Here is a 25,869-nt window from a genome sequence, read left to right on the forward strand (position 1 = left end):
TGGATGGCTGCCCTGCTCTCCCCAGAAAGCCTCATGTGAATAATACACCTTTCTGTACCCTCCTGAGATGTGGTCAATCAGTCTTGACATCCAACCCAGTTTTGGGTGGAACCGTTGATCCCACCCTTCACTGGGTAACCAGAAATCGTCTTAAAGAGTGAACTGCTGCAGTGTCCTTGCTATAGCTAGATTAGAGACAGGAGGATGCAGAGAGAAGGGGCATGGAAATCCCGAATGCTCCTGACCTCCCGATCTCTCCACAGGGAGATGCCCATTATTAAATGTACGGTGCTCTAAAGATAGCTTAATGGTGACTATGTTGAACGGCCCTATATATTCATTTGAATATCTAGTTATCAACTTTAAAAAAATTCAATGTGTACTTGGTAACTGTTTGGCCCCAGTCTTTCCTCCCCAGCTAACTCTAAAACACTGCATAGTCATAGGAGCTACATGCTTGTTTCTCCTATAATCACTTGCTTTTAACTAAAAAAAAACAAAACAAAAAAAAAAAAAAAAAAAACTCTACACAAGTTGGGATGGAAACACAATTCAACATTTCCCCTTCTTAAGATCCTGAGTTAAAGTGCCCGGCTATGAAAAGCATAAAGAATGTTCTCCAAATAGCACTTTAGTTACAACCAAATGATCATCCTGACATGTGCGTTATATACAAAGTATTTCCATGTCTTTTCAGCCATACTCACAAAGATCTAAATGTCATAATCATGAAAAACAGCAACTTCCTCAGAAAGACAGCTTATAAAATCATTAATATTCAATACTTACACATCTTTGGCTGCTCCTGCAGGGCCTAGAGAAAAAAGAAGATAGGTTTGTATTGGTGTGATAGTATTGCTACAAAAATGTTGTCTAATACCTAACCAAAATACAGTAATATTCCTGAAGAGACAAGAAAATGGGTTTAAAAATTTTTTCAAAAACAGAGAAAGGAGGGCAGAAAATCATAAAATTCAAATCTTTTTTTTTTTTTTCCCAGACACAGTCTCACTTTGTTGCCCAGGCTGGAGTACAGTGATGTAATCTCGGCTCACTGCAACCTCTGCCTCCTGGGCTCAAGTGATCCTCGCACCTCAGCCTCCTGGGTAGCTCGGAATACAGGTGCATACCACCATGCCTGATTAATTTTTGTATTTTTTCTTGAGATGGGGTTTCACCATGTTGCCCAGGCTGCTCTTCAACTCCTGGGCTCAAGCAATCCTCCCACCTTGATTGCCCAAAGTGCTAGGATTACAGGCATGAGCCACTGCACCCGGCCTCAAATTCCAATCTTAAATCTCAAATTTAGTTTAAGTTTCAAATCTTAGCTTTGGAATCTATTCCATCCATCTTTAAGAATTCCTGCAAATTACATGGTGCCAGTTCTCAAAAAGATTTTACAGATCATGTTAACCCAGCTTCCCATTTTATGAATTTCAAAACTGGCAGACTTCGAGAAACATTTTTTTTTCTAAGCCACACACCTTCTACGTTGATGTCTGCATGGCATGGTTTAGTCAAACTGCACCAATGCAAGCAATGAGCTAAATGAATTAGGAAGCCTCAAAGACACGAGCTTAGTTCCAAAAAGAGTCACATGTGTCTCTTAAGTCTGCTCCCATTGGCTTCCCACCTGTGATGGTTAATACTGAGTGTCTACTTGATTGAACTGAAGAATGCAAAGTATTGTTCCTGGGTGTGTCTGTGAGGATGTTGCCAAAAAAGATTAACATTTGAGTTAGTGGACTAGGAGAGGCAGACCCACTGTTAATCTGGGTGGGCACCATCTAATCAGCTGCCAGCACAGCTAGAATAAAGCAGGCAGGAGAAAGTGCAAAGAGCAGACTTGCTGAGTCTTAGAGCCTTCATCTGTTTCCCATACTGGCTGCCTCCTGCCCTCGAACATCGGACTCCCATGTCCTTCAGCTTTTGGACTCTTGGACTTAGACCAGTAGTTTGCCAGGGGCTCATGGGCCTTCAGCTATAGACTGAAGACTGCACTGGTGGCTTCCCTACTTTTGAGGTTCTGGGACTTGGACTGGCTTCCTTGCTCCTCAGCTTGCAGACGGCCTATTGTGGAACTTCACCTAATGATCATGTGAGTCAATACTCCTTAATAAACTCTCCTGCATATATATATATCTATCTGTCCTATTAGTTCTGTCCCTCTGGAGAACCCTAATACACCACCCATGTGAAAAAGACAGCCCATCTCTTCCGGTGCCCATCCCCATTACTTCTCACAGATTCTCTGCCCACATTTACTCCTCTCAATATCTTTATCCGGGAGGCACAGTACTGGGTTCCAACTCTTACAAGATATACGGTATTTAACATCCTTTAACCTCTTAAGTCAAATGATAACCCTTATGTCAAATAACCCTTATGTCAAATGAGGGTAAGAGAGTATCTTTCTCAAAGGTTATTGTGAAGATTTAAAAAGACAATGTGTAAAAAGACAATGTAAACACTTAACACAAAGCTGGCACATAAAAATAGCACACTAAGTTATTAGACGTCACACTTAATATTTCAATTTTGATATATATTAAATAGAAATTAAAATAATTCCTGCACAGTCACAGAGGTATAAGAATAAAGGAAGATGCGCTACAAAGTAAGTAAATAAGTCTGTGGGGGAATTATTGCCAAATCGCAAAAATAATCCAACAGTGATATTCATTTTGCATCTGTAATACTGCAAATTAAAAGCTGATCCTAAAGATAATTGAGGCTATGTCTCAAACAAATTCTTTCAAGGCTTTGACTAAACCTAAACTTTGCAATAAATTCAGTTCCTTTCTTCAGGGAAAAACATTTCTGTGGCACCATTACTGTTAAAATTATATAAACTGCTTTAGAATCAGAGATTATTAAACCAAAAAATCCTAAACTTAAAAAAAAAGTCTTAACATAGGAAAAACTGCCAACATAGTGTTTTTGATAGAAAAAAAAAATAAACAAAAGATTAGTACCACCATAAACCCATGAAAATGAATGTTTTATTTCAGAGTCAAGCATGAGAATCTATAAGAAAATCTATGTAAATCAAAAAATATTGAGATAGGTCTCAATCAATTCAGTTTATTTTGCCAAGGTTTAGGAAAGCCTGTGACACAGCCTCAGAAGGTCTGGAGAACATGTGTCGAAGGTGCTCAGGCTACAGCTTGGTTTCATATGTTGTGGGGAGACACAAGACGCCAATCGATATCTAGACCATGTACACTGGTTTGGTCCAGGACAACTCAAAGGTGGTGGGGGCATGGGGGGAGGGTTGTTTCCGGGTCACAGGTGGATTCCAAGATTTCCTGGCTGGCAACTGGTTGCAAGAGTTTATTTAAAGATCTGGAATCAATTGATTCCTGGAATTGTCTGAATTTAGAGATTGTGGAGATCAAGGTTTTATTTTGCCAATGAAGCTCCTTTAAATGTTTCTTATCAGACTTAAAAAGGTGCCAGGCTGGCACCATATGAAGCTCCTTTAAATGTTTCTTATCAGACTTTAAAAGGTGGCAGGCCAGCACCTTGGGTCATGCCTGTAATTCCAGCACTTTGGGAGGCTGAGGTAGGCAGATCACCTGAGGTCAGGAGTTCAAGACCAGCCTGGCCAACATGGTGAAACCCTGTCTCTACTAAAAAGAAAATACAAAAATTACCTAGGCATGGTGGTGGGCACCTATAATCCCAGCTACTTGGGAGGCTGAGGCAGGAGAATTGCTTGAACCTGGAAGGCAAAGGTTGCATTGAGTTGAGATTGCACCACTGCACTCCAGCCTGGGCAACAGAGCAAGTCTCTGTCTCAAAACAAAAACAAAACAAAACCAAAAAACCAAGAAACAAAAAAAAACTGCCAGACACTAATTCTCTCCTAGATCAGGAAAAAGACCTGGAAAGGAAAGAGAATTTCTCTACAGAATATAGATTTTCCTCTCAAGTGACAACTTTGCTTAGCCATTTCAAAATACGTCAAAGAAATATATTTTGGGATAAAATACTTTGATTTCTTTTTTTTTTTTTTCTTTTCTTTTGTTTGTGGAGTCTCATGCTGCCACCCAGGCTGGAGTGTAGTGGTGCCATCTCGGCTCACTGCAACCTCCGCCTCTTGGGTTCAAGCTATTTTCTTGCCTCGGCCTCACGAGTAGCTGGGATTACAAGAGTGCACTACCACACCTGGCTTATCTTTGTATTTTTTAATAGAGACAGGGTTTCACCATGTTGCCCGGGCTGGTCTCAAACTCCTGAGCACAGGCAGTTCAATTGCCTCAGCTTCCCAAAGTGTTAGGATTACAGGCATGAGCCACCACACCCGGCCTGACTTCTTTTAGAGCCTGCTGTCATGTTGGTATCTTATTGCCACAAAGAGTCTGCTTTGTCAGTCTTATTAAGGTCTGTTTTAATGTTAAATGCTGATCGGTTGTGCCTGCATTTCAAAGGGAAGAGGGTATAATGAGGCATGTCCAATCCCCACTTCCATCAAGGCCTGAACTGGTTTTTCAGGTTAACTTAGGAATGACCTTGGCCAAGAGGAGGGGTCCATTTAATCAGTTGGGGGAGCTTAGAATTTTCAGTTTACATCTAAAAAGAAAATATTATCTTTTTAGCTTTTCTTTTTTATTTTTGTGGAAAAGGATAAAGAATGTGTTTGGGTTTTGCTGTAGTCAGGGGAACGGAGAGCCAGAGGTGAGCCTTTGATTCTGCAAGTCTTACAGAGGAAGAAAACAATGATCATAATGTGGACCATGAGGCCTCGATATTTTTTTTTTTTTTTTTTTTTGAGACAGAGTCTTACTCTGTTGCCCAGGCTGGAGGGCAGTGGCACAATCTCGGCTCACCACAACCTCTGCTTCCTGGGTTCAAGCTATTTTCCTGCCTCAGCCTCCTGCGTAGCTGGGATTACAGGCACCTGTTACAACACCCAGCTAATTTTTTTTGTATTTTTAGTAGAGACAGGGTTTCTCCATGTTGGCTATGCTGGTCTTGAACTCCTGACCTCAAGTGATCCACCCGCCTTGGCCTCCCCAAGTGTTGGGATTACAGACATGAGCCACCACACCCGGCTGAGTCCTCAACATTTAAAGATGAGGGACGATCCAGTACAATCCACAGGAAGAAGAGAGTGGCCAAGGCTGCCCTGCTACATCTCAGGAATGGCAGCAGGGGGATGGGGTAAGAACAGCATGGAATCGGAAGGCAGATGACAGGAGTCGGGTCCCTGCTCCAATGTCTGTCTGACAGTCACTAAATCACTTTGTTTTAGCATCTAGTAAATGAGGACTTACTGGGTCAACAAATGCAGCTAGGAAGGCAAAGCACAGTAATGTATGTGAAATGAGAAATGAGTTTACAAATGGCCACATGTTGTGCATTCAGTGCTTATTTTAATCAGCATCAAGAACTCTCCATCCACTTCACCTTGATTACACCAAGCTATGGGCACCATCAAGGGCCTCTTCCCTGCTGGGCTCACCATTTAACATCCCAGCAGACCCAAGAGAGATGCGTGGTGTCACCACTTAAAACAAAGTCAACAGACCATTCCCTCTGTTCTAAAACAGCCCTCATTTGAAAGGGCATCATCAACAGAATAACTGCAATGGTAGGGGTGGGGCAAAGAAGTCAGAAACACTACATGAAGAGTGTGCGTGTGTGTGTGTGTGTGTGTGTGTGTGTGTGTGTGTGTATGATTGTAAAATGTGCTCCATTTTTTAATAGGGGAGAAAATGTGCATCTTAGAAGCAAGGTAACATGGTGGTTATTGAGAAGCCTGTAACCAGGGTGATGAGAATATGACTCCCTAACACACAACTTCCCAAAAGAAAAAAAAAAAAAGGTTGCAAATGTTGGAAACCCTGAACAAAACTATCAGAGTACCTCAGTATGTAAAATGCAAAGCATAAGTTTATTTGTCCTGCAAAAGTATAAAATCATAGAATGATCAGAAATAAAATAAAATTACCCTCACTGCAACCTTTTAATCATACTTCACTTATATATTTATTGTAATTAACCAAATGGCAAACCCTAATCGAAGTAATTATGCAAAAAGTGCTTTGATCAAAATTAGATAGTGGCAAGATCCCATTTGCTTTAAACTGTATCTGTGGTTCGTGTGCTTTATCATTTATTAAACAAATATGTATAATGTTACATCTATTTTTTTCCAGACCACAAGGATACAGCATTCATCCTAATACCACTTCATGTCCTGCCAAACTGTCTCCTTACTGTTTAAACATAACCTTGGTGGGTTAATACAATGGGCCTAGGCCTCAGGAGAAGTAGAAATGAAAAAAAAAAGGTAACAATGTTTCTTGTGGGGAAAAAAACACACCAAAAAATAGAGAGAGACTATTATAATTTGGGGAGAGGGGGTCAAAAGATTTAATGACTATTTCCCAAAACTGTAGAAATGATAATCATAATTTTAAATATCTTCCTAAAAATGGAGAGGGGAAAGGTTTGTTCTCAGGAAAGTATTATATGCAGTTTCAGTAACAAAAAGTGATTGTAAATAGAATGTAAGGAAGGACATTTCCATCACTGTTGGTTGTTTACAGTATCACTTCTCACCTTGGCTGTGTTTAGCTTTTACTTTCTACACTTTTGAAGATTTTAACATTTTATTCATGAGTCTCAATGACAGAAGTCTCAATTAATTAAAAATGCATAGCAAACCCAATCCATTCAAACATTCAAAAAACATAATCTAGTATTGTGGTTTCATCATAAGATATTTGGTCTTTGTCCCTGGTTCCTGGCACAGAGCTCCTAAAACCCCTGGAATTTCCTGAATGATGAGTGACAGAAGCCTCTATGTGAAGCTTCTAATGAGATGACTCTTGGCCAAGCCCTATATGGCTTCAGGATGGGGGCTGTTTGCTAGAAAGACCAAGCCTTGATTAGAAGCTTGGAACATTGAGCTCCACCCTGCCACCTGCCGAGAGAGAAGAGAGGCTGGAGATTGAGTTAATTACCAGTGGCCAAGGATTTAACCAGTCATGCTTGCGTCTTGGTCCTTTTTTGTGTTGCTGTTACAGAATACCACAGACCAGATAATTTATAAAGAAAATAAACTTTATTTATTATAGTCTATAGGCTGGGAAGTCCAAGATTGAGGGGCCCACATCTGGTGAGGACCTTTATGCTGCTTCATCCCACATAGGAAGGCAGAAGGGCAAGACAGCAAGAGAGCCAGAAGGGGCCAAACTTGCTTTTATAACAACCCACTCTCTCAGTAACCAACCTACTCTCTCAAACACCAACCCACTCTCAATAACCAACCCACTCCATTCGTCCCCCAGTTTACTGATGATTAAACACATTAATCCATTCATGAGAGCAGAGCCCTCAAGCCCTAATCACTTCTTATTAGGCCCTATCTCCCAACACTACTGCATTGGGGATTAAATTTCCAGCACATGCTGGGGAACACATTCAAACCACAGCTCCTACGAAAACCTCAAAATAACTGGATGTATTAGTCTGTTCTCACGCTGCTAATAAAGACATACCCTAGACTGGGTAATTTATAAAGGAAACAGGTTTAATTGACTCACAGTTCCACATGGCTGCGGAGGCCTCACAGTCATGGTGGAAGACAAAGGAGGAGCAATGTCACATCTTACATGGCAGCAGGCAAGAGAGCTTGTGCAGGGCAACTCCCATTTATAAAACCATCAGATCTCATGAGACTTATTCACTACCATGAGAACAGAATGTGGGAACCACCCCCATGATTCAGTTATCTCCATCTGGCCCAGCCCTTGACATGTGGGGATTATTACAATTCAAGGTGAGATTTGGGTGGAGACACAGCCAAACCATATTACTGGATTCAGTGAGCTTCCAGGTTAGTGAAGATATCTATGCACCAGGACTGTGGCATAGCCCAACTCCACTGGGGTCAGAGGCTTCTGCACTTGGGATACTTCCAGACTTCCCCAAGTACCTCTTCCACTGGCTGTTCATTCAGACCCTTTATGATCAAACAATAAACATGGGGAAAGTATCCTCCTGAGTCCTGTAAGCTATTCTAGCAAATCATTGAGCCTGAGATGATTTGTGAAGACAACCAGATCTATAGCCAAGTTGACAGAAGTGTGGCAACCTGGAAGCCCAATATTTGCAACTAGTGTCTGAAGGGAGGGCAGTCTTGTGGGACCGACCCATTAAACCTGTGGAGGCTGATGCTAACTCCAGGTAGTGTTAGAACTGAATTGAATTGCAGGACACTTGGTGTTGAAGAATTAGGTGTCAGGAAGGGAAAAAAAAAACTTCTCAGACATTCTTTACGTTTCATATAAAAATTGTATTTGTCCTAGTAGTGGCTAAGGTTCTGAACAGTCTTGAAGGGCTTTATGAATCACACCGAGATTGCATCATGCTGTATTTATTTCAGCAAAGAATTATTCATACTCCAGGTATAGAGTTTAATGCATTTTATTATATTCTAATTTTGTCTCATTCCTGAACTACTGAAGAAAAATACTGTCTTGGTTTCCCATGACTGCTGTAACAAATTACCACAAACTGGGTGATTTAAAAAACAGAAATCTATTCACTCATAGATCTGGAAGCCAGAAGTACAAAATCAAGGTGTCAGCAGATCCACACTCCTTCCAGAGGCCTTAGGGAAGCATCCATTCCATGCCTCTCCTGGCTTCTGGTGCAGCAAGCATTCCTTGGCATTCTTTGGCTTGTGGCCCCATCACTGTCTGCTCCACCTCCATTTTCACATCACCTTCCCTTCTATGTCTGTCTTCTCCTCGTGTCTCTCATAAACACCCTTCTCATTGGATTTAGAGCCTACTCAGATAATCTAGTATAATTTCCTCATCTCAAAATCCATTATTTATTACCTTTGCAAAGATCCTTTATCCAAGTAAGGTTGCATTCACTCACCGCAGAGATGAGAGCATGGACATTGAAGGGGTGGCCTGCCCCTCCACACCTGTGGGTGTTTCTTATTAGGTGGAACGAGGGACTTGAGAAAAGAAATGAGACACAGAGACAAAGTATAGAGAAAGAAAAAGTGGGCCCAGGGGACCGGCGCTCAGCATAGAGAGGACCCACGCCAGCACCGGTCTCTGAGTTCCCTTAGTATTTATTGATAATTATCTTTACCATCTAAGAAAAAAGGAAGTAGCAGGATAATAGGATCATCGTAGGGAGAAGGTCAGCAGTAAGACATATGAATAAAGATCTCTGTGACATAAGTTTAAGGAAAAGTGCTGTGCCTTGATATGCATATGCAAACATCTCCATAAACCTTTTTGGTGCATAAAGAGCAGCATTGCGCTAGCAAGTCCCACCTTTCGCCCTAAGGCGGTTTTCTCCTTTCTCAGTAAACAGAACATACAATCCGGTTTTATACCGAGATGTTCCATTGCCCAGCGACAAGCAGGAGACAGATGCTTTTCTCTATCTCAACTGCCAAGAGGCCTTCTTTCCTCTTGTACTAGTCCTCCTCAGCACAGACCCTTCACGGGTGTCAGGCTGGGGGACGATCAGGTCTTTCCCTTGCCTCGAGGCCATATTTCAGACCATCACATGGGGAGAAACCTTGGACAATACCTGGCTTTCCTAGGCAGAGGTCCCTACGACCTTTGGCAGTGTACGTGCCCCTGGGTACTTGAGATTAAGAGAATGGTTATGACTTTTAACCAGCAAGCTGCCTTCAGGCACTTGTTTAACAAAGCACACTCTGCACAGCCCAAAATCCTTTAAACTTTGAGTCACCACAGCACATGTCTCTTGCAAGGACAAGGTTGGGGGTAGGGTCACAGATTAACAGCATCTCAAATACAGAACAAAATGGAGTCTCTTATGTCTACTTCTTTCTATACAGACACAGTAACAGTCTGATCTCTCTTTCTTTTCCCCACAGACATATCTTTTTGGGGGCTACCATTCAACCCACTACACTTTATCTTTGTCCTTCCCTGCCTCCAAAAAATATTATCTTTTAAAATACACAGCAAAATTAATATCTGGAGGGAAACTAAATTTAATATATATATATATCATGCACAACACAAACAGAATTTTATTCCTCGTCCACAAGCCAGCTACAAGATACTGCATCAAGTACTTTTTTTTTTTTTTTTTTTTTTTGAGACGGATTCTCGCTCTGCTGCCCAAGCTGGATTGCAGTGGCTCAATCTCGGCTCACTGCAACCTCCGCCTCCCAGGTTCAAGCGATTCTCCTGCCTCAGCCTCCCAAGTAGCTATGACTACAGGCGCATGCCACCACACCCAGCTAATTTTTCATATTTTTAGTAGAGACGGGGTTTCACCATGTTAGCCAAGATGGTCTCGATCTCCTGACCTCATGATCCACCCACCTCTGCCTCCCAAAGTGCTGGGATTACAGGCGTGAGCCACCACGCCCAGCCTGCATTGAGTAATTTTAAGTAGATGGATACAATATCTTGGTTCCTACAGACAGATGGTCCTTCGAGAGCTAATCAGCCTGTCATGTACATTAAAAACTGTGAGTCATACTGTCCAGCCCTTCAGTATTATACAGATTTAAACATCTATTGATGTGAGAGTCTCCTCCCACATGCCAAACTCTATTATGAAGAACATACTTCGATCTTTTAAAAGAAGGGCCGGGCATGGTGGCTTACACCTGTAATCCTAGCACTTTGGGAGGCCGAGGCGGGCAGATCACGAGGTCAGAAGATCGAGACCATCCTGGCTAACACAGTGGAACTCCGTCTCTACTAAAAATACAAAAACTTAGCCAGGCGAGGTGGTGGGTGCCTGTAGTTCCAGCTACTCGGGAGGCTGAGGCAGGAGAATGGCATGAACCCGGGAGGCGGAGCTTGCAGTGAGCCGAGATCTCACCACTGCGCCCACCTAGCCTGGGCAACAGAGCGAGACTCCATCTCAGGGAAAAAAAAAAAGAAAAGGTCATATACATTTTAGTCTATTAACACCTTTTATGATCACTACACTATATACTCTATAGACTTTATAAAATATACTAGAAATATTCACAAGTACGTGAATTGCTAAGTTACATATTAAGTTATATTCTTCAAATCAAGTGGTGATAATTCACACACACACTCTCAAAATTATGAATGTGAAGAATTTATAAAAAAAAAATACTGAAGATTTAAAAAGCACTCTTCTTTCAGCATAAATGATCAGAAACATAAATGCCTATGGCTCTTATGGGAAATAATAATAACATGCAGGAATGTTTTACTCCTTATTTGTTTTAGAAAAGAAACAGTCCCCCTGAGAACTATATAAATATAACTGCAGAAAAATAAACAAAATTCTCTTTAATTTTGACAGCTTGCTATGGCTCTTCTGACCCATAATAGTTATAAAACTATGTCATAGTCTTGGTTTGGCCAAAAGAAATGGAACAACTTCTCACTACTTCATCCAAAGCAATGCTTGTTTTTCAGAGTGCAATACAAAAAATACAGATTCATAAGTGATTTCTTCAAATAATGGAGGAAAGAAATTCAGGTCAATGTGTCCTAGAAATACAAAATTATGTCAATGAAAATGGAAGCTCTTATAGAAAATCTCGTTTTTATAGGTCGCCCTTGTTGAGTAGTGCTAGAGTTTGGTTTATTTGTCCTCTCCAAATCTCATGGGGGTGGGGTCTAATGGGAGGTGTCTGGGCCATAGCAGCAGATCCTTCATGAATGGCTGGTGGTAAAGAGTGAGCTCTAACTGTATTATTTTCCATGAGAGCTGGTTGGTCGTTAGCAAGAGCCTGGCACCTCCCTCTCTTCTCTCTACTGCTTCCACTCTTGCCATGTGATCTCTGCACACTATGGCTCCCTTTTACGTTCTGCTATGAATGATAGCAGCCTGAAGCCCTCAGCAGAAGCAGACGCTGGTGCCATGCTTCTTGTACAGGCTGCAGAACCATGAGTCAAATACACCTCTTTTCTTTATCAATTACCCTGTCTCAGGTATTCCTTTATAGCAACACAAAAAGGAACTAAGACAAGTAGCTCTACTTGAGGCAAGTAAAAACCAAAAAATGGCCAGGTGCAGTGACCCACACCTGTAATCCCAGCACTCTGGGGGGCCAAAGCAGGTGGATCACCTGAGGTCAGGAATTTGTGACCAGTTTGGCCAACATAATGAAATCCCATCTCCACTAAAAATATAAAACTAGCCGGGTGTGGTGGTGCGTGCCTGTAATCCCAGCCACTCAGGAGGCCGAGGAAGGAAAATCTCTCGAACCTGGGAGGTGGAGGTTGCATTGAGCTGAGATCACACCACTGCACTCCATCCTGGGCGACATAGCAAGACTCTGTCTCAAAAATAAATAAATAAACCAAAAATAAATGCAGCCATATAAAAAGTACAGGCATAAGTTAGTGCACTGACATTTAGCTGATATACTAAAGTTTAAGTCATGTCTATATGGAGCTGTAAAGGCTCATGGTAAACTGCCTTTGCTGAATTATAAATAATGAGAGAAATTTAATATAACTGATTCTATTTTGCTTTGCTTTTAAATAGGTTTTTTTCCTGTTCTGACATGGAAGCCAAGATAACTACAAGAGGAATTTAGTTTATAGTTACACTTTGAAGCAAGGAAAACTGACCCCCACCCCCCACGCCCCCCATCCTTGTTCAAAGATCAAAGCTGCATTCATATGGCAAGGTTAAAATTATGGTAGGGGCTTAAGCTTTACTAAAAAATAGGCATAAACAATGACCCCGCTATTGTTTAGCACGCTTTCCTATAAGTTGCCTACTGCCCTAGAGTCATGTAACCAGGGGTTACAAGATTTCCAACTTCCCCAAATACTCCTATAGATAACATTAGTATCGTGAAACCTAAAGACCTGGTCTTTCAGATATTTTTCAGATTTCACATTTTAGTAGATCAAGAGATGCCACCTGGTTCTGAGAACCAGCCTTTTCCTGGGAACTGACTTTACTGCCCAAAGATGTTGTAGATGCCCCTATAACCTCATCCCTAGCCAACCAGTTATTCCAATTCCCCAGTAACCCCCTGCCTATCAAAGTCCCCTTAAGAAACCCTAGCCTCCGAATTCTCAGGGAGACAGGTTTGAGAAATTTCTCACTGTTCTCCTCACTTGGTCAGCCCTGCAATTATTAAACTCTTTCTTTGCCACAAAAACTGCTGCTCTCATTGTTTATTTGTTTGTTTTTTGTTTGCTTGTTTCTTTTTTTTCTCTTGAGAAGGGATCTTGCTCTGTCACCCAAGCTGCTCACTGCAGCCTTGCTTGCAACCCTCCTGGGTTCAAGCATTTGTCCCACTTCAGCCTCCAAGTAGCTGGGATTACAGGCGCGCGCCACCACACCTGGCTAATTTTTGTATTTATAGTAGAGATGGGGTTTCGCCATGTTGGCCAGGCTGATCTCAAACTCCTGACCTCAGGTGATCCGCCTGCCTCAGCCTCCCAAAGTGCTGGGATTACAGGTGTGAGCCACCACGCCCAGCCCTCATTGGTTTTGTTTGGGGCAGTGGGCAAAAAGAAGCTACTGGCTGTGACAATGGCAGAAACGAATGACTCACTTTGGATGCCTTTATGAACCATTCACATGGTTGTACCATCAATTCTGGGGAGACAGAGCAAGCGAATGATGCACAGAACTTCTTGGTTCTGTCTCACCAGTGACGACTACCTGAGCAGAGGGGTCTCCAAACCCCTCTTTATTCATCATCACTTCAAACATGCTACAGTCAAGTATGCTGACCACCTGTCCCTTACTATCTTACTTGTAGAGTGAGTAGCAGCCTCCTTCCAGTTACCCAAGCTCTAACAGTTTAATTTTTACTTCTCCCTCTTCCTTCATCCCATATCTGCAGGCTCTCTTTAGCTCAACTGTCTTCCCTGTCTCTGTGACCTCAACGCTTCTGCCCCTCCAGGGCCCACAGTCATGATCCAGGCCCTCAGCACTTCTCTGAGCACAGACAGCAGCTGTGAATGATGCCACTTCTGTATGTACACGCCTTCAGTGGCTCACGCCTTCCTTCTACACCAGCTGTGTACTGGTACTTACACAGTACCAGTGTGGGTACTTACAATATACGAGTCACTGGTCTAAACACTTTACACACATTAACTCACTGAATCTACAGTAGGCTCTCTTATTACACCCCCATTTTATGGTCAAGGAACCTAAGGAACAGACAGCCTCAGCAAGTTGCCCAAGGTCATACAAATGATGAATGGCAAATGTAGTATTTGTACTTGGCCTTTTTGCCTGCAGAGCCCACTCTCAACTCTGTGGCCTCAGTGCCTCTCTGTCCTCCTCGTCCCGTATCCTAACCATTCCTTCTTCCCAATACCCTGCAACCAATGTGAACGACTACATCCAATCAGGCTAGACTTCTTATTACCCTGAAATGCGCCAAGCCCATTTCTGTCTCTAGGACTTCCTACAGCACTAAAAATGACCTGCCTTCCATTTTCTGCTATCCAAATCTTACCTATTCTTCAAAGCCAAATAAAGTTCCACTTCCTCCACACAGGTTTCCCTGACTTCTTGAGGTTTTATTTTCTTCCCTCAATTGCTACATCAGTACAGTGTGCCCACACCAACTCAGGACTTCATTTTGTATCTTTTTTGTTTCTCAAATATGCTCATTCATTCAACAAATATATTTCAAGAAAGAAAAAATCCATTAAAAATGTAGAAACTGGTCTACAGGCTGAGGATACAGCTGTAAACAAAATGTATAGGCTTTCATGAGGCCTCCATTTGGGGGAGGGGAAAGGAGACAAGAAATAAACATAGTATCAGCTCTCCAGCAAAAAAAGTGTTTCACACAGAGAAAACAAGAGTGAGTTCAGCATGTTTAAATAGAAAGAAGGATGGTACACAGTTGTGGGGAAAGGGGAGTAGTGCAAGATAAAAATGTTTGATGATATCAACAAAATTTTATATTATTTTTATATTATTTCCCCCACAAATCTTGGACTAAAGGTAAACACAGTTGTATCATTTCAATACTACCAAACCATTTACAGATGTAAATTAAGGCTGGACCAATACAGCTACCTCAAAAGAATGCAATTATCTAGCTAATTGAGGACAAGGACATAACTAATCTAAATAATTGGACCCAAAAGGATTGTATTAACTCCCTGGGGTACACTGACAAAATAGGGTAAATAATTATCAAGCTCCTTCCCCTCTGACTATTGTTACATAAACAGCAGGAAAACTATTATGGAAACATTCTCACAATAAATTGCCTGCAAAGTTAAGATCAGTTGCCAGTTACATATCTCTGGCAGAAAAAACTCAACTAACCAATTTAACCAAATATCATGAGCTGAATATGTCTGAGATAACTCCCACTGCAAATAATATCTACAGCCTTTAGCCTGCATTAAAATAGGGGAACTATCAAACTTTTAAGGGATTTTCTGGTTTACATAAAAAGGAATTTCTGATTTATATTACAAAGACTTGCTTCATAGTCTGTATGTATGTGACCATATAAAAGGGAATGACTGACCTGCTGTGCATCATTAACTCAGAATGCAAGGTTGGTCATTTCTCTGCCTAGTCAGGAGATATGCTCGGGGGAAAAACAAGCGAGTAGAGAATCTGACTGCAGAGAAAGAGCGAGAGTGAGCGAGAGTGCAAAAGCTCCCTGCCTTATAACAAATGTGACTTTAAAATGAACTATTAAATCCAGATGTTTCTCTATAATTTGGGGTCTAGACTCCAGACTATGCAGAAAAAAACTGCTGCATTCTTTATGTAGTTGTACGTTGGGAAAAATCAAATTCCTACCTTGAGAGAGTGATCAAATCAAAATGTGAAAGTAGAGAGCTTTTGTGTACTCAAAATGCCTCTCACAATTCCATCTAGGTCGACAGCTCAACTCCTCTAGGAGGACTTCTCTGATTAAACTGTGTCATTCAACATCTCCTGAAAACTTGGAGGTCCAGATTATATTCTATTATCCACTGCTTTGCAGTGATTCTCAATTGCTTAATCTTCCTACCTAGACTACCAATTTCTCAAGAGCAACAAAGTTTGACTTCATTCTACAAACATCCACTGCTGACCACCCCAGCGTTGCCCTAGAAGTTCCCAGCAGAGGAGGTCCCACGTACGGGTGGACGATGTGTAAGCTTACAGTTATTAATAGAAACATACTCTAGGGGCAAGTCTACCCAGAATTATCAAGGGGCCGATCCATCTCACTTCTCCTTATGGCCACTTGACCCTTTTACTCCATACCAGTTTCTCCACGCATCAGGCATACGGAACCCACTTTACTCAAGTACGTTACTGCATATCGATCTGTCATGTTAACCAAGTCCCTCAGACAAAAGCCAAGAGAGGCAGCTGTCCTGCTATCTCAGGGAAAGGGGAAACAATTATCTGGTTTACCTGAATAACTCAAGAAGTAAAACAGGGCTTAGAATGGAGATTTCAGATTTAGGGGTATTTATAATAATATATTAATGCATGAAAAAAGATGTGCCATGTTCTCATAGAAAAATATTCAAGGAAAACCACTTTGCCTTCAAAATGGTGATAATAATAATATTATTACATAGTAATAATTACAGTTTACAGAGTGCTTTCACATTATTTTTGAGTTTCACATAACACTTATGAAACAAGATACACCCAATTATTCCCATTATATAAACAAAGAAACCAAAGTTTAAAAAAAGTAACCTGAAACACCCACAATAATGCAATCAGCCCAGCACCAAACCTAAGCTTAAGCTCACTGTCCAGACTCTTAAGTTCGGCACTCTTTCCACAATCTCTTTGGACATTTTTTTTTTCTGAAAAGTTGAAGTACGGCTACTGAATTCTAAGACTCCTAGGACATATCAGAAGTTGTGCACTGTAAATAGAAGAGAAGGACAACATCTCTTTAACATGTTTCGTATTGCTAAGGTTCAGGCCTCCAAGTATGCAGCTTGGTCAACAGTGTAATTGACACGGATGCCCAAGCTCAGGACTGGAAGAGATTTTTAGTACCTTTGCATGGTGGTTTATTTTTCTTTACATCTCTCATCCTGATATATTTCCTCTCTGAACCTAAACTCCTACCACCAACTGACAACATTTCAAAATAACAATGACCAAATCCCAAAGTCGGCTAGGTGGACTCACAGGCAGGGAAATGTTTGGGAATGGCTTCTCCAAGACAACAGCAGATCCATCAAAGAGGTGATGCAATAACTCCCTGCTCATCATGTTGTCTCCTGCATGATTTGAGTCTGCATTCACTATCCTTCTCTCCTCTGAACAAAAAGTAATTTTTGGCCAAGAGCACGCTGGAGGAGAGAATAGCATGCTCTCACATGCACTGTCCCTCACAAACAAAAGTGAGACTGCTCCTCAAACTACTCTTTCAGTAGTTCTTTTTTTTTTTCAATATGACTTCCCTTTAGGTGATAAGGGATGTGCTCCCAGGGGGAAACAAAAGTCAATCAAATATTCACAAAGAGAATCATATTTCCCCAAGAAATCGTATTTTCCCCCCCAAATTTGATTTTCACATTAACATTTTAGAGCTAGCTCATCATACCTTACTATCTTTCTATTATTATTATTATTATTTTAGATGGAGCAGAGTTTCACTCTTGTTGCCCAGGCTGGAGTGCAATGGTGTGATCTGGGATCACTGCAACCTCCACCTCCCAGGTTCAAGCAATTCTCGTGCCTCAGCCTCCCAAGTAGCTGGGATTACAGGCAGGCGCCACCACACCCGGCTAATTTTGTATTTTTAGTAGAGACTGGGTTTCACCATGTTGGTCAGGCTGGTCTCGAATTCCTGACCTCAGGTGATCCACCCACCCCGGCCTCCCAAAGTGCTGGGATTACAGGCATGAGTCACTGCGCCTGGTCCATCATTCTGATTTTCATTTGGCAATGGTAGCCCCTCTCCATCCCTAAAACTGACAAGCAGTTCATTAATAAATCAAAATGTACATGCATGAAACTAGCCTCGTTTTAAGGGAAATCTGTTACAAGTCCTTCCTACAATTTTTTTTAATGTGGATAATTTTTCTTAACCTTTTTTAAAGTAGGCTGTACATGCAGTGGATGGCATAGGGCCACAGTACCTAGTGGACTGAGACACAATTTGAGTGCAGGGTGTAGCCTTGACACTGTTTCATACACGCAGAGCTTTCTGGCCACAGGCAGGTTTGAAGCCAGTCTGCCCTCATTAGCATAAGGCGCTAAGCTAACCTTCCCCACTGTTACATGTATCTGAAAAATTCGCTCTCCTGTGGCTCTCTGCATTTTCACCAGGACAGGATTTAATTCAAGATGGTAACGGTTAACTCTAAGTCATAAACTTTTCAACAAATCGCTACCTGGGTTCATTCATATCTCTAGGACTAGAATTGCACATATGGTTAGCCCTTTCTCTTGAAGCGGAATATTCCCGGTGTGTGGCAACAACGGCAGCCAAGGAGGAAACACAAACTTGGCCAAGTACTGAGCAGATTGCCACATCCGATTTCATTATGTGAAAGTCAAAATAAACTGTAAAATAAATAAATAAGTCTTGAGTCTAAAACTACATTTTTTACCGGCGTCTGGGTTAAGGGATGCGACAGGCCCAAGGTTACAAAGCCATTGCCAGGGCCTCCACAGCCGCCTAGGAAATACTGCAGCCTCCGACTGCTGTTTGCATTTGCTGGTTAGGCTAGGATGTGGCATCAGATTTATTTCAATTGGAGGAGATAGGAGCTCTTTATCCAAAAGGACACTGAAATAGGTCAGCAGCTATTACTCAAAACAGATCCAGGCTACCTTAAATCCGGAGACAAAAGCAGGGTGAAATAAAAGGGTGAGTTTTGGAAAAAGTCACTTGACACAAAGCCTCGCTGGCCCGGGGAAGCTAGAAGACCTTGCCTGCCAATCAACAAAATGAAGTGGTATAAAAAGAAGTTTCGATTTGTGTGTGTGTTTGTCTGTGAGTTTTTAATGAAAAGTATCTTTAATCTGTTAATAATAAAGCTCTGTCTCACATATGTAAAACATCCTTACTGCTGCAGCTTCTCAGAGGAATCCTAAGAGCAGCCCAGCCGGTCTTAGGCATCGCGGCAGACACGGATGCGTTTTTGCAGCTCTGTTTCCAGTTCTCCCTAACCCCACTCCCACTCCCCGCTTTCTGCCCCACCACCACTGCCCGAAAAGTCCTGTCTTGCTCTGCTGCACTTTTCCAGGTGCAGCGCCTGGGTTCCGAGGATCTGGGGAGAGGCCTGGAGGAGCAAGTGTGGGAAGTGGGGGAGCGGCCGGGGGCCACGTCCGGGAATCCTCTCCCCCAGGAGGGCGCCGAGCCCCACCGGCTTCAGGGGAGCCCCGGCGGCTGCAAAGGAGCCCCCGACAGTCCTCCCCGCGCTCCCTCGGCAGAGATGCCCCGCAGGCTCGTCTGCTCTAGGCGCGACCGCCCCCGCGTGGGGGACTTGCCACGCTTTCGGTCTTTCCAGAAACGGGAGGTCTGCTCCTGTCCCGAAAATGGGGACGGGAACAGGGGGGCTGCGCGCCCCCCACCCAAGATCCCTGCACCCTTCCTTCCCGCCGCCTCTCCAGCCCGCCCCCGCCGGCCCCCGCTCCCGCCGTGCTCACCTCTGCCCGCGCCCGCGCTTGTGGCGGTGGAGTTCCCGCAGCCCATCGCGCAGCCGGCCGGGGAAGCTGCGCTCCCGGGCTTGCGGCCGCGGGTCTTGGGGGCAGAGACCCAGACGAAAGGCGGCGCGCCCCGAGCGGGAGGCTGACGGGGCACGGAACCGAGTGGAGGCCGCCCCCTCCCACAGCCGAGGGACGCGGCCCGTGGCGCGGCGGGCTGCGGGCTGCAGGGCGGAAACCACCCGGCACCCCTCGCCCCCGCCCCGCCCCGCCAGGGGACCCGCCGGACCCACCCGTCGCCCCGGCAACCGCGCACTGGCCAATCCCCAGCCTCCTGCTCGTTTTGCGGTCGGACATTGGTCGTCGTTACGAGGGGCGGGAGTTTAAAGTGGGTTCTGGGGCGAGGGCGCGGCAAGGGGCGTGGCCGGTGCGGCGGGGCGGGAGTGCCCACCTGCCCACCCTCAGCATACTCCTTGCCTTGTTTTTGCTTTTCTTTCCTCACTTCCCCTCCCTGCCCCAGGATGTGGGGAGGAGAGGAAGTAGCAGGGGGCATCTGTTTTCCTCACAGTGGACGCCCAATAAATGCTATTGACTGAATGATGTTCAGGTCTGAAGCCAAAACCGAAATCCCCAGCTGCTTTAACAGAAGGCCAACGCAGCTCTGTTCCCCATACGCACCGCCTGGCAAAAGACGTAAGTTCTTTCCCACATTGGTCATATTGACCTATTCCTCTTTAAAACAAATGTCTGCAACGATTTCGATAACTTGGATTCAGGACCTCCTCTCTGATAAATGAGAGAACTGTGGATGGGCACGGTGCTGTACGTTTCAACCTAGTAGTTGGGCCAGCGTTATTGGAGTCAGACTATCTGAATTATAGTCTTCGTTCTGCCCCGTGATAGCTGTGTGACCTCAGGAAAGTAACTTAACCCACTGGGTACATCCATTGTTTCACCTATAAAATGACAATAACTCAGGTACATACAAAGTACCTAACAAAGTTCCCTATCTTCAGTAAATATCAAATATTATCATTATTATTATTATTAACTCTAATAGAAGTGAATACAAATTCCTTAAAGGGAAAGATTATCTGATTTTTCATAGCGTCCTCCAGGCTCGTAATACAGACTCACTAAATGTTTTGTGAGGTGACTTCAAGCCAGGAATTAAAGCTCCATTTTAAATTCACTTAATATTTGTAAGGAGCCTAGCCTGTGCCAAGTCCTTTGTTAAGTTCCAGGGTTACAAACATGTGGGAGACAGTCTAACCAGGCAGATAGATTATAACAAATTAATTACGATATAGCAGGAATGTTAACAGAGGAATACAGCTGCCACAGAGTCCCAGAGGATGCTGAGATGCTGGTTAAAAGACTTGCCTAAGGCCAGGCACGGTGGCTTACACCTGTAAACCCAGCACTTTGGGAGGCCGAGGCAGGCAGATCATGAGGTCAGGAGTTCGAGACCAGCCTAACATGGTGAAACCCTGTCTCTACTAAAAATACAAAGATTAGCCAGGTGTGGTGGCACATGCCTGTAATCCCAGCTAATCAAGAGATTGAGGCAGGAGAGTCGCTTGAACCCGGGAGGTGGAGGTTGCAGTGGGCCGAGATGGCGCCACTGCACTCCAGCCTGGGTGATAGAGCGAGACTCTGTCTCAAAAAAACAAGCAAACAAACAAACAAACAAACAGGCTTTCCTAAAACCATACTGTTGTGTTTACATAAAAATTTGAACCAGAATCAAGGACTTGGCAGATTTTTGAACATGACCTTTGAGGCAATGGTGGGTTCTATCATTCAGGATGCAAAATATACAGCATTCTCCATTTGAAAATTAACTATGTTAGCCATGTGCTGAGAGGTTAATTAATTCTTGGATAAATAAAGGCATTTTTAGTTGCCTTCTAGAAGTACTGCTTCTCTACCTTGGCCTGTGCTGTCTTGGTTCAGTGTCCATCCAATACAAATCCAGAATTGGGGAAAGGGGACTATCAAGTAGCCAAAAGATATACTCCTGCTTATTTCTGTGCTGACACTAGACTCCAGCCTTAGGACACTTGTAAGAGACAGAGAACGGACCTTGACACCTAGAAACTGGCCTAGAAGCTGTGATACTCAATAGCTGGACCTTTGCATTCTCCTGTTAAACACAGCTGTATAGAACACCAATATCACACAAGGCCACTCTATGAATTATGAAATGAGACCAAAAACCAAGGCCATTCAGTAATCATGTCTAAGTGCTGACAAAAACAAGGTCATTGTGCAAACCCCCAAAACACCAAACATCTCCCCATCCTGCCTGATATGATTGTCTGCTGCTGCTTTACCAGTTATGGTTTTAGCCCTGTTCTAGTCTTCCTGCCTAGAGATGAGGTTCATTCAGAATCTCTAATCATAGAATTATCCCTGCTTTCTGACAATATCCAATGTAGAAAAAAAAAAAAAAAGTCCTGCTTCCTTAAATCCCAACCAAAATTACCTATTATGAACCTAAATCCTATAAATTCTTTTATAACACTCACTTACTGAGATACCTCATGGTTCCTCGTGGTGTGCATTCTGCGTTACAATGTTACAGATTATGTGATCTATCGATTATTTCAACAAGCACTATTGAGTATCACCTTAAGAGCTCCAGCCATGAGAAATTACCTGTTGGGTACAATGTACACTGTTTGGGTGACTTCACCACAACCCAATATACGTGTGTAGCAAAAATGCACTTGTACCCCCAATCTATTTATAAGTGCCAGCCACTCTTCTAAATGTTTGAGAGACAGCAGTGAACAAGACAGAGAGGAAAAATCAAGTGGGAGGAGATACATCAAAACAAATACAATGAGATAATTTTAGATACAAGTGCAACGGGAAAAAAATAAGTCACTGGAATAGGAGACTGGGGTAGAGGGAGAGGTGCTATTCTAGATATAAGGTTGGTGCAAATGTAATCACAATTTTTGCAATTACTTTTAATGGCAAAAACTGCAATTACTTTTGCACTAACCTAATAGGATGGTCACAGAAGGCCCTCTGAAGAAAGGATATTTTCGTGGAGGTCTGGTTGATGTAAAGAAATCAGATATTGGCCAGGCGCAGTGGCTCACACGTGTAATCCCAGCACTTTGGGAGGCCAAGAATGGCGGACTACAAGGTCAGGAGATCGAGACCATCCTGGCTAACATGGTGAAACCCTGTCTCTACTAAAAATACAAAAAAATTGCCAGGCGTGGTGGCAGGCGCCTGTAGTCCCAGCTACTGCAGAGGCTGAGGCAGGAGAATGGCATGAACCCTGAAGGCGGAGCTTGCAGTGAGCCGAGATTGCGCCACTGCACTCCAGCCTGGGTGAAGAGTGAGACTCTGTCTCAAAAAAAAAAAAAAAGAAAGAAAGAAAGAAAGAAAAAAAAGAAATCAGACATGAGAAGATCCAAGGAAAGAGGATTCCAGGCAAAGAGAATGACAAGAACAGGAGCCCTGAGACAGGAATGTGCTGAGTGTGTCTCATAAACAGGAGGAGAAAATAATAAAGCCAGAATTTAAAGGCCGATCTGTGGAGTAGATAGAGATGGGGAGGGTGCGGATTTCAGAGAGGGAGGTCAGAACATACACCTTGGAAAGGAGTTAAAATTTTATTCAAAGGGCAAGCAAGGTCATTTGGTGAGACAGAGTATGAAAAGTTCCTAGTAAAATGTCAGGCATATAGTAAGTACACAATAAATGTTAGTCCTCTTCCTAATGTGGAATGAAATAGCAAGTCTATGCCCCCTTTTTCCTTTTTAGGAATTTTAGTTTATAGACAACAGTTAATTGCATGTCAATGTTTTTAAAAACAACTAGTCAAAAGAAAATCATTAATACATGCCTCATTTCCTGAGTGGTCAATTTTAGCTTCTTTCCCTGTGTCAGTTAGATCACACCACTTAGCTGTCGTTTTCATTCTTCCAACCAGAACTGATCTGGCGTGAAGGAGAGAGAAGAGGTGTATGAGTAATATTCTTCTGACAAGAAAAAGAAAGCAAGAGGTAGGAGAATATAAACCTGAGTAAGTCCAAGTTTTCATGATTTTTCTTCCTATAAAGGGCTCCCTACAGAAAGTTTGGCAGCCTAGATTTTCTTTTTGCTTTTCTCTTTTTCCTTGTTGACATGCTGCAGGATGGCTGCCTCAGCACCCAGTAGCAAGTTCATACATAACCATACCCACCAACAGAAAAGAGAAAAAAGGCTCTTCCCCACACTGTGTCACTTTAAAAAAAAAAAAAAACGGAGTTTCACTCTTGTTACCCAGGCAGGCTGGAGTGCAGTGGCGGGATCTTGGCTTACTGCAACCTCTGCCTCCCGGTTTCAAGTGATTCTCCTGCCTCAGCCTCTCCAGTAGCTGGGATTACAGGTACGTGCCACGCCCGGCTAATGTTGTATTTTTAGTAGAGATGGGGTTTCACCATGTTGGCCAGGGTGGTCTTGAACTCCTGACCTCAGGTGATCCACTCGCCTCGGCCTCCCAAAGTGCTGGGATTACAGGCGTCAGCCATTGCGCCCGGCCTATGTCACTTTTAAATCCAGGTGGCACCCAGAACACTTCCTCTCCCATTGCATTAACCAAGATTTCATTGGCCTTTTCTTGATCCAATTACTGGAAATTGGTTTATAATTGGCTCTAGTAAGTTACAGTTTACCCCTGAGTCATGATAGAAGTACAGGATAGACACCTGAAAAAATTGGGGCTCTGCTGGTAAGAAAAGGAGGGTAACGAATAACTGTTTAATCATTAGTTGTGTATCCAAAGTTGTCAGAATCAAAATGGAATCACTTTATTAAAACCCTGACAAATAGAGGCTGGGAAGGCCATGAAGGAAATGTTCCCATGTACATATGGCTGATTACAAAAACAGCTAGAAAATAATGCAAAACTCACAATCTTTTTTTTTTTTTTTTTTTCTGAGATAGAGTTTCATTCTTCTCGCCCAGGCTGGAGTACAATGGCGCGATCTCACCTCACTGCAACCTCTGCCTCCTGGGTTCAAGAGATTCTCCTGCCTCAGCCTCCCGAGTAGCTGGGATCACAGGCGTGTGCCACCATGCCCAGCTAATTTTTGTATTTTTAGCAGAGACGGGGTTTCGCCATGTTATTCAGGCTGGTCTCCAACTCCTGACCTCAGGTGATCTGCCCGCCTTAGCCTCCCAAAGTGCTGGGATTACAGGCGTGAGCCACTGCACCTGACCAAAACTCACAATCTTGCACAAAGGGTACTGCAGCCTTATACAAAAAAATATATATATATATCTTTTTGCAAGGACATTTGCCCAGCAACTGCCTGTCGAACCTGACTGACATAACCCTTGTTATTGATCCTTGTAGCCAAGGATAATTATCTCAAACAGTTATGTAATCCTCCTTGTTTATTCTTTAAAAACCATTACCTTCTTTTACTTCCCTGAATACACCCACCATATTCCATTGCAATGCTTACTCCCAAATAAATATTATTTTCTTTTAGAGAACCTCTCTTCCCGTTATTTAGGGTTTTTCGGTAGTGATAAAAATTACAAATGTGCCCGAATATCCAGTTCTCCTTTGGGTTAGACTGTCCTAACCCTTTGAAGATGGGCATGGACATGTGGCTAGTTTTGACCAGTGAAATGTGATTAAAGGTGAACCATGACTTCGAGATTCTGGACTGCTGGGAGTTAGGAGGTAGGAATGCAAGTGGTTTATTGGGGGCGATGCCTGAAAGATACAGGGAGTGTGGGGCGGAAGGGAATCAGGAGTAGGCAGGAAAAGCCTTCAGACTGCACTGCACATCTGACACCCTTCAGAGGGAAATCCAAAGATAGGTAAATTAGAAGGAGTGAGCAGAAAGAAGCTTAGACTGTGGTCCAGCTCTGAGAAAGTCTTGGCCAAGGCCAGTGGGAATCTCAAAGGCAGATTGCTTGGAGGGGAGTCCCCTGTTGGGCAGACATTACCAGGCCCTAGTAATTCCACCAGGCTTTGAGCTGCCCAGAGCTCAGCTTCAACACAGCAGCAGATTCCAAAGGTGCCAACAGCTGGAGGCTGTCAGCCAACTTCACTCCTCACAGCACAGCATCTTCAAGGGTGGTAGACAAGAAGTACTTGATTACAAGAGTAATAAAGATTCTCCAGGCCAGAGGCCGTGGCTCATGCCTATAATCCCAGCACTCTGGGAGACTGAGGCTGGCAGACCACTTGAAGACAGGAGTTCGAAACCAGCCTGACCAACATGGTAAAACCCCATTTCTACTAAAAATACAAAAATTAGCCAGGCA

At 43.2% G+C, this 25,869-nt stretch overlaps 1 protein-coding gene and 1 long non-coding RNA gene across 3 annotated transcripts in view; one reads left to right on the forward strand and one right to left on the reverse strand.

Annotated features, from left to right (window-relative positions):
- The window catches only part of C10H12orf75 (chromosome 10 C12orf75 homolog), a 41,366-nt gene extending 21,517 nt beyond the window's left edge, over nt 1-19,849 (reverse strand). The window contains exons 1-2 of one of the 2 annotated variants that reach the window (XM_011768986.2): nt 19,585-19,846; nt 790-814 (exon numbers count right to left, since the gene is read on the reverse strand). In XM_011768986.2, the coding sequence (XP_011767288.1) occupies nt 790-814; nt 19,585-19,630 (71 nt within the window). In that variant the 5' untranslated portion in view covers nt 19,631-19,846. Of the gene's footprint in view, nt 1-789; nt 815-19,584 lie in introns of both variants that reach the window. The other variant, XM_071071199.1, reaches the window with a different exon arrangement.
- Nucleotides 19,850-20,133: 284 nt separating this feature from the next.
- On the forward strand, nt 20,134-25,081 carry LOC139356662 (uncharacterized). Its single transcript, XR_011608899.1, has 3 exons — nt 20,134-20,274; nt 23,537-23,609; nt 24,532-25,081. It is a non-coding gene; the product is annotated as an uncharacterized lncRNA (long non-coding RNA).
- The last annotated feature ends 788 nt before the right edge of the window (nt 25,082-25,869 follow it).

This window comes from Macaca nemestrina, chromosome 10 (genome assembly GCF_043159975.1).
Source record: "Macaca nemestrina isolate mMacNem1 chromosome 10, mMacNem.hap1, whole genome shotgun sequence".
In the NCBI taxonomy this organism is placed as follows: domain Eukaryota; kingdom Metazoa; phylum Chordata; class Mammalia; order Primates; family Cercopithecidae; genus Macaca; species Macaca nemestrina.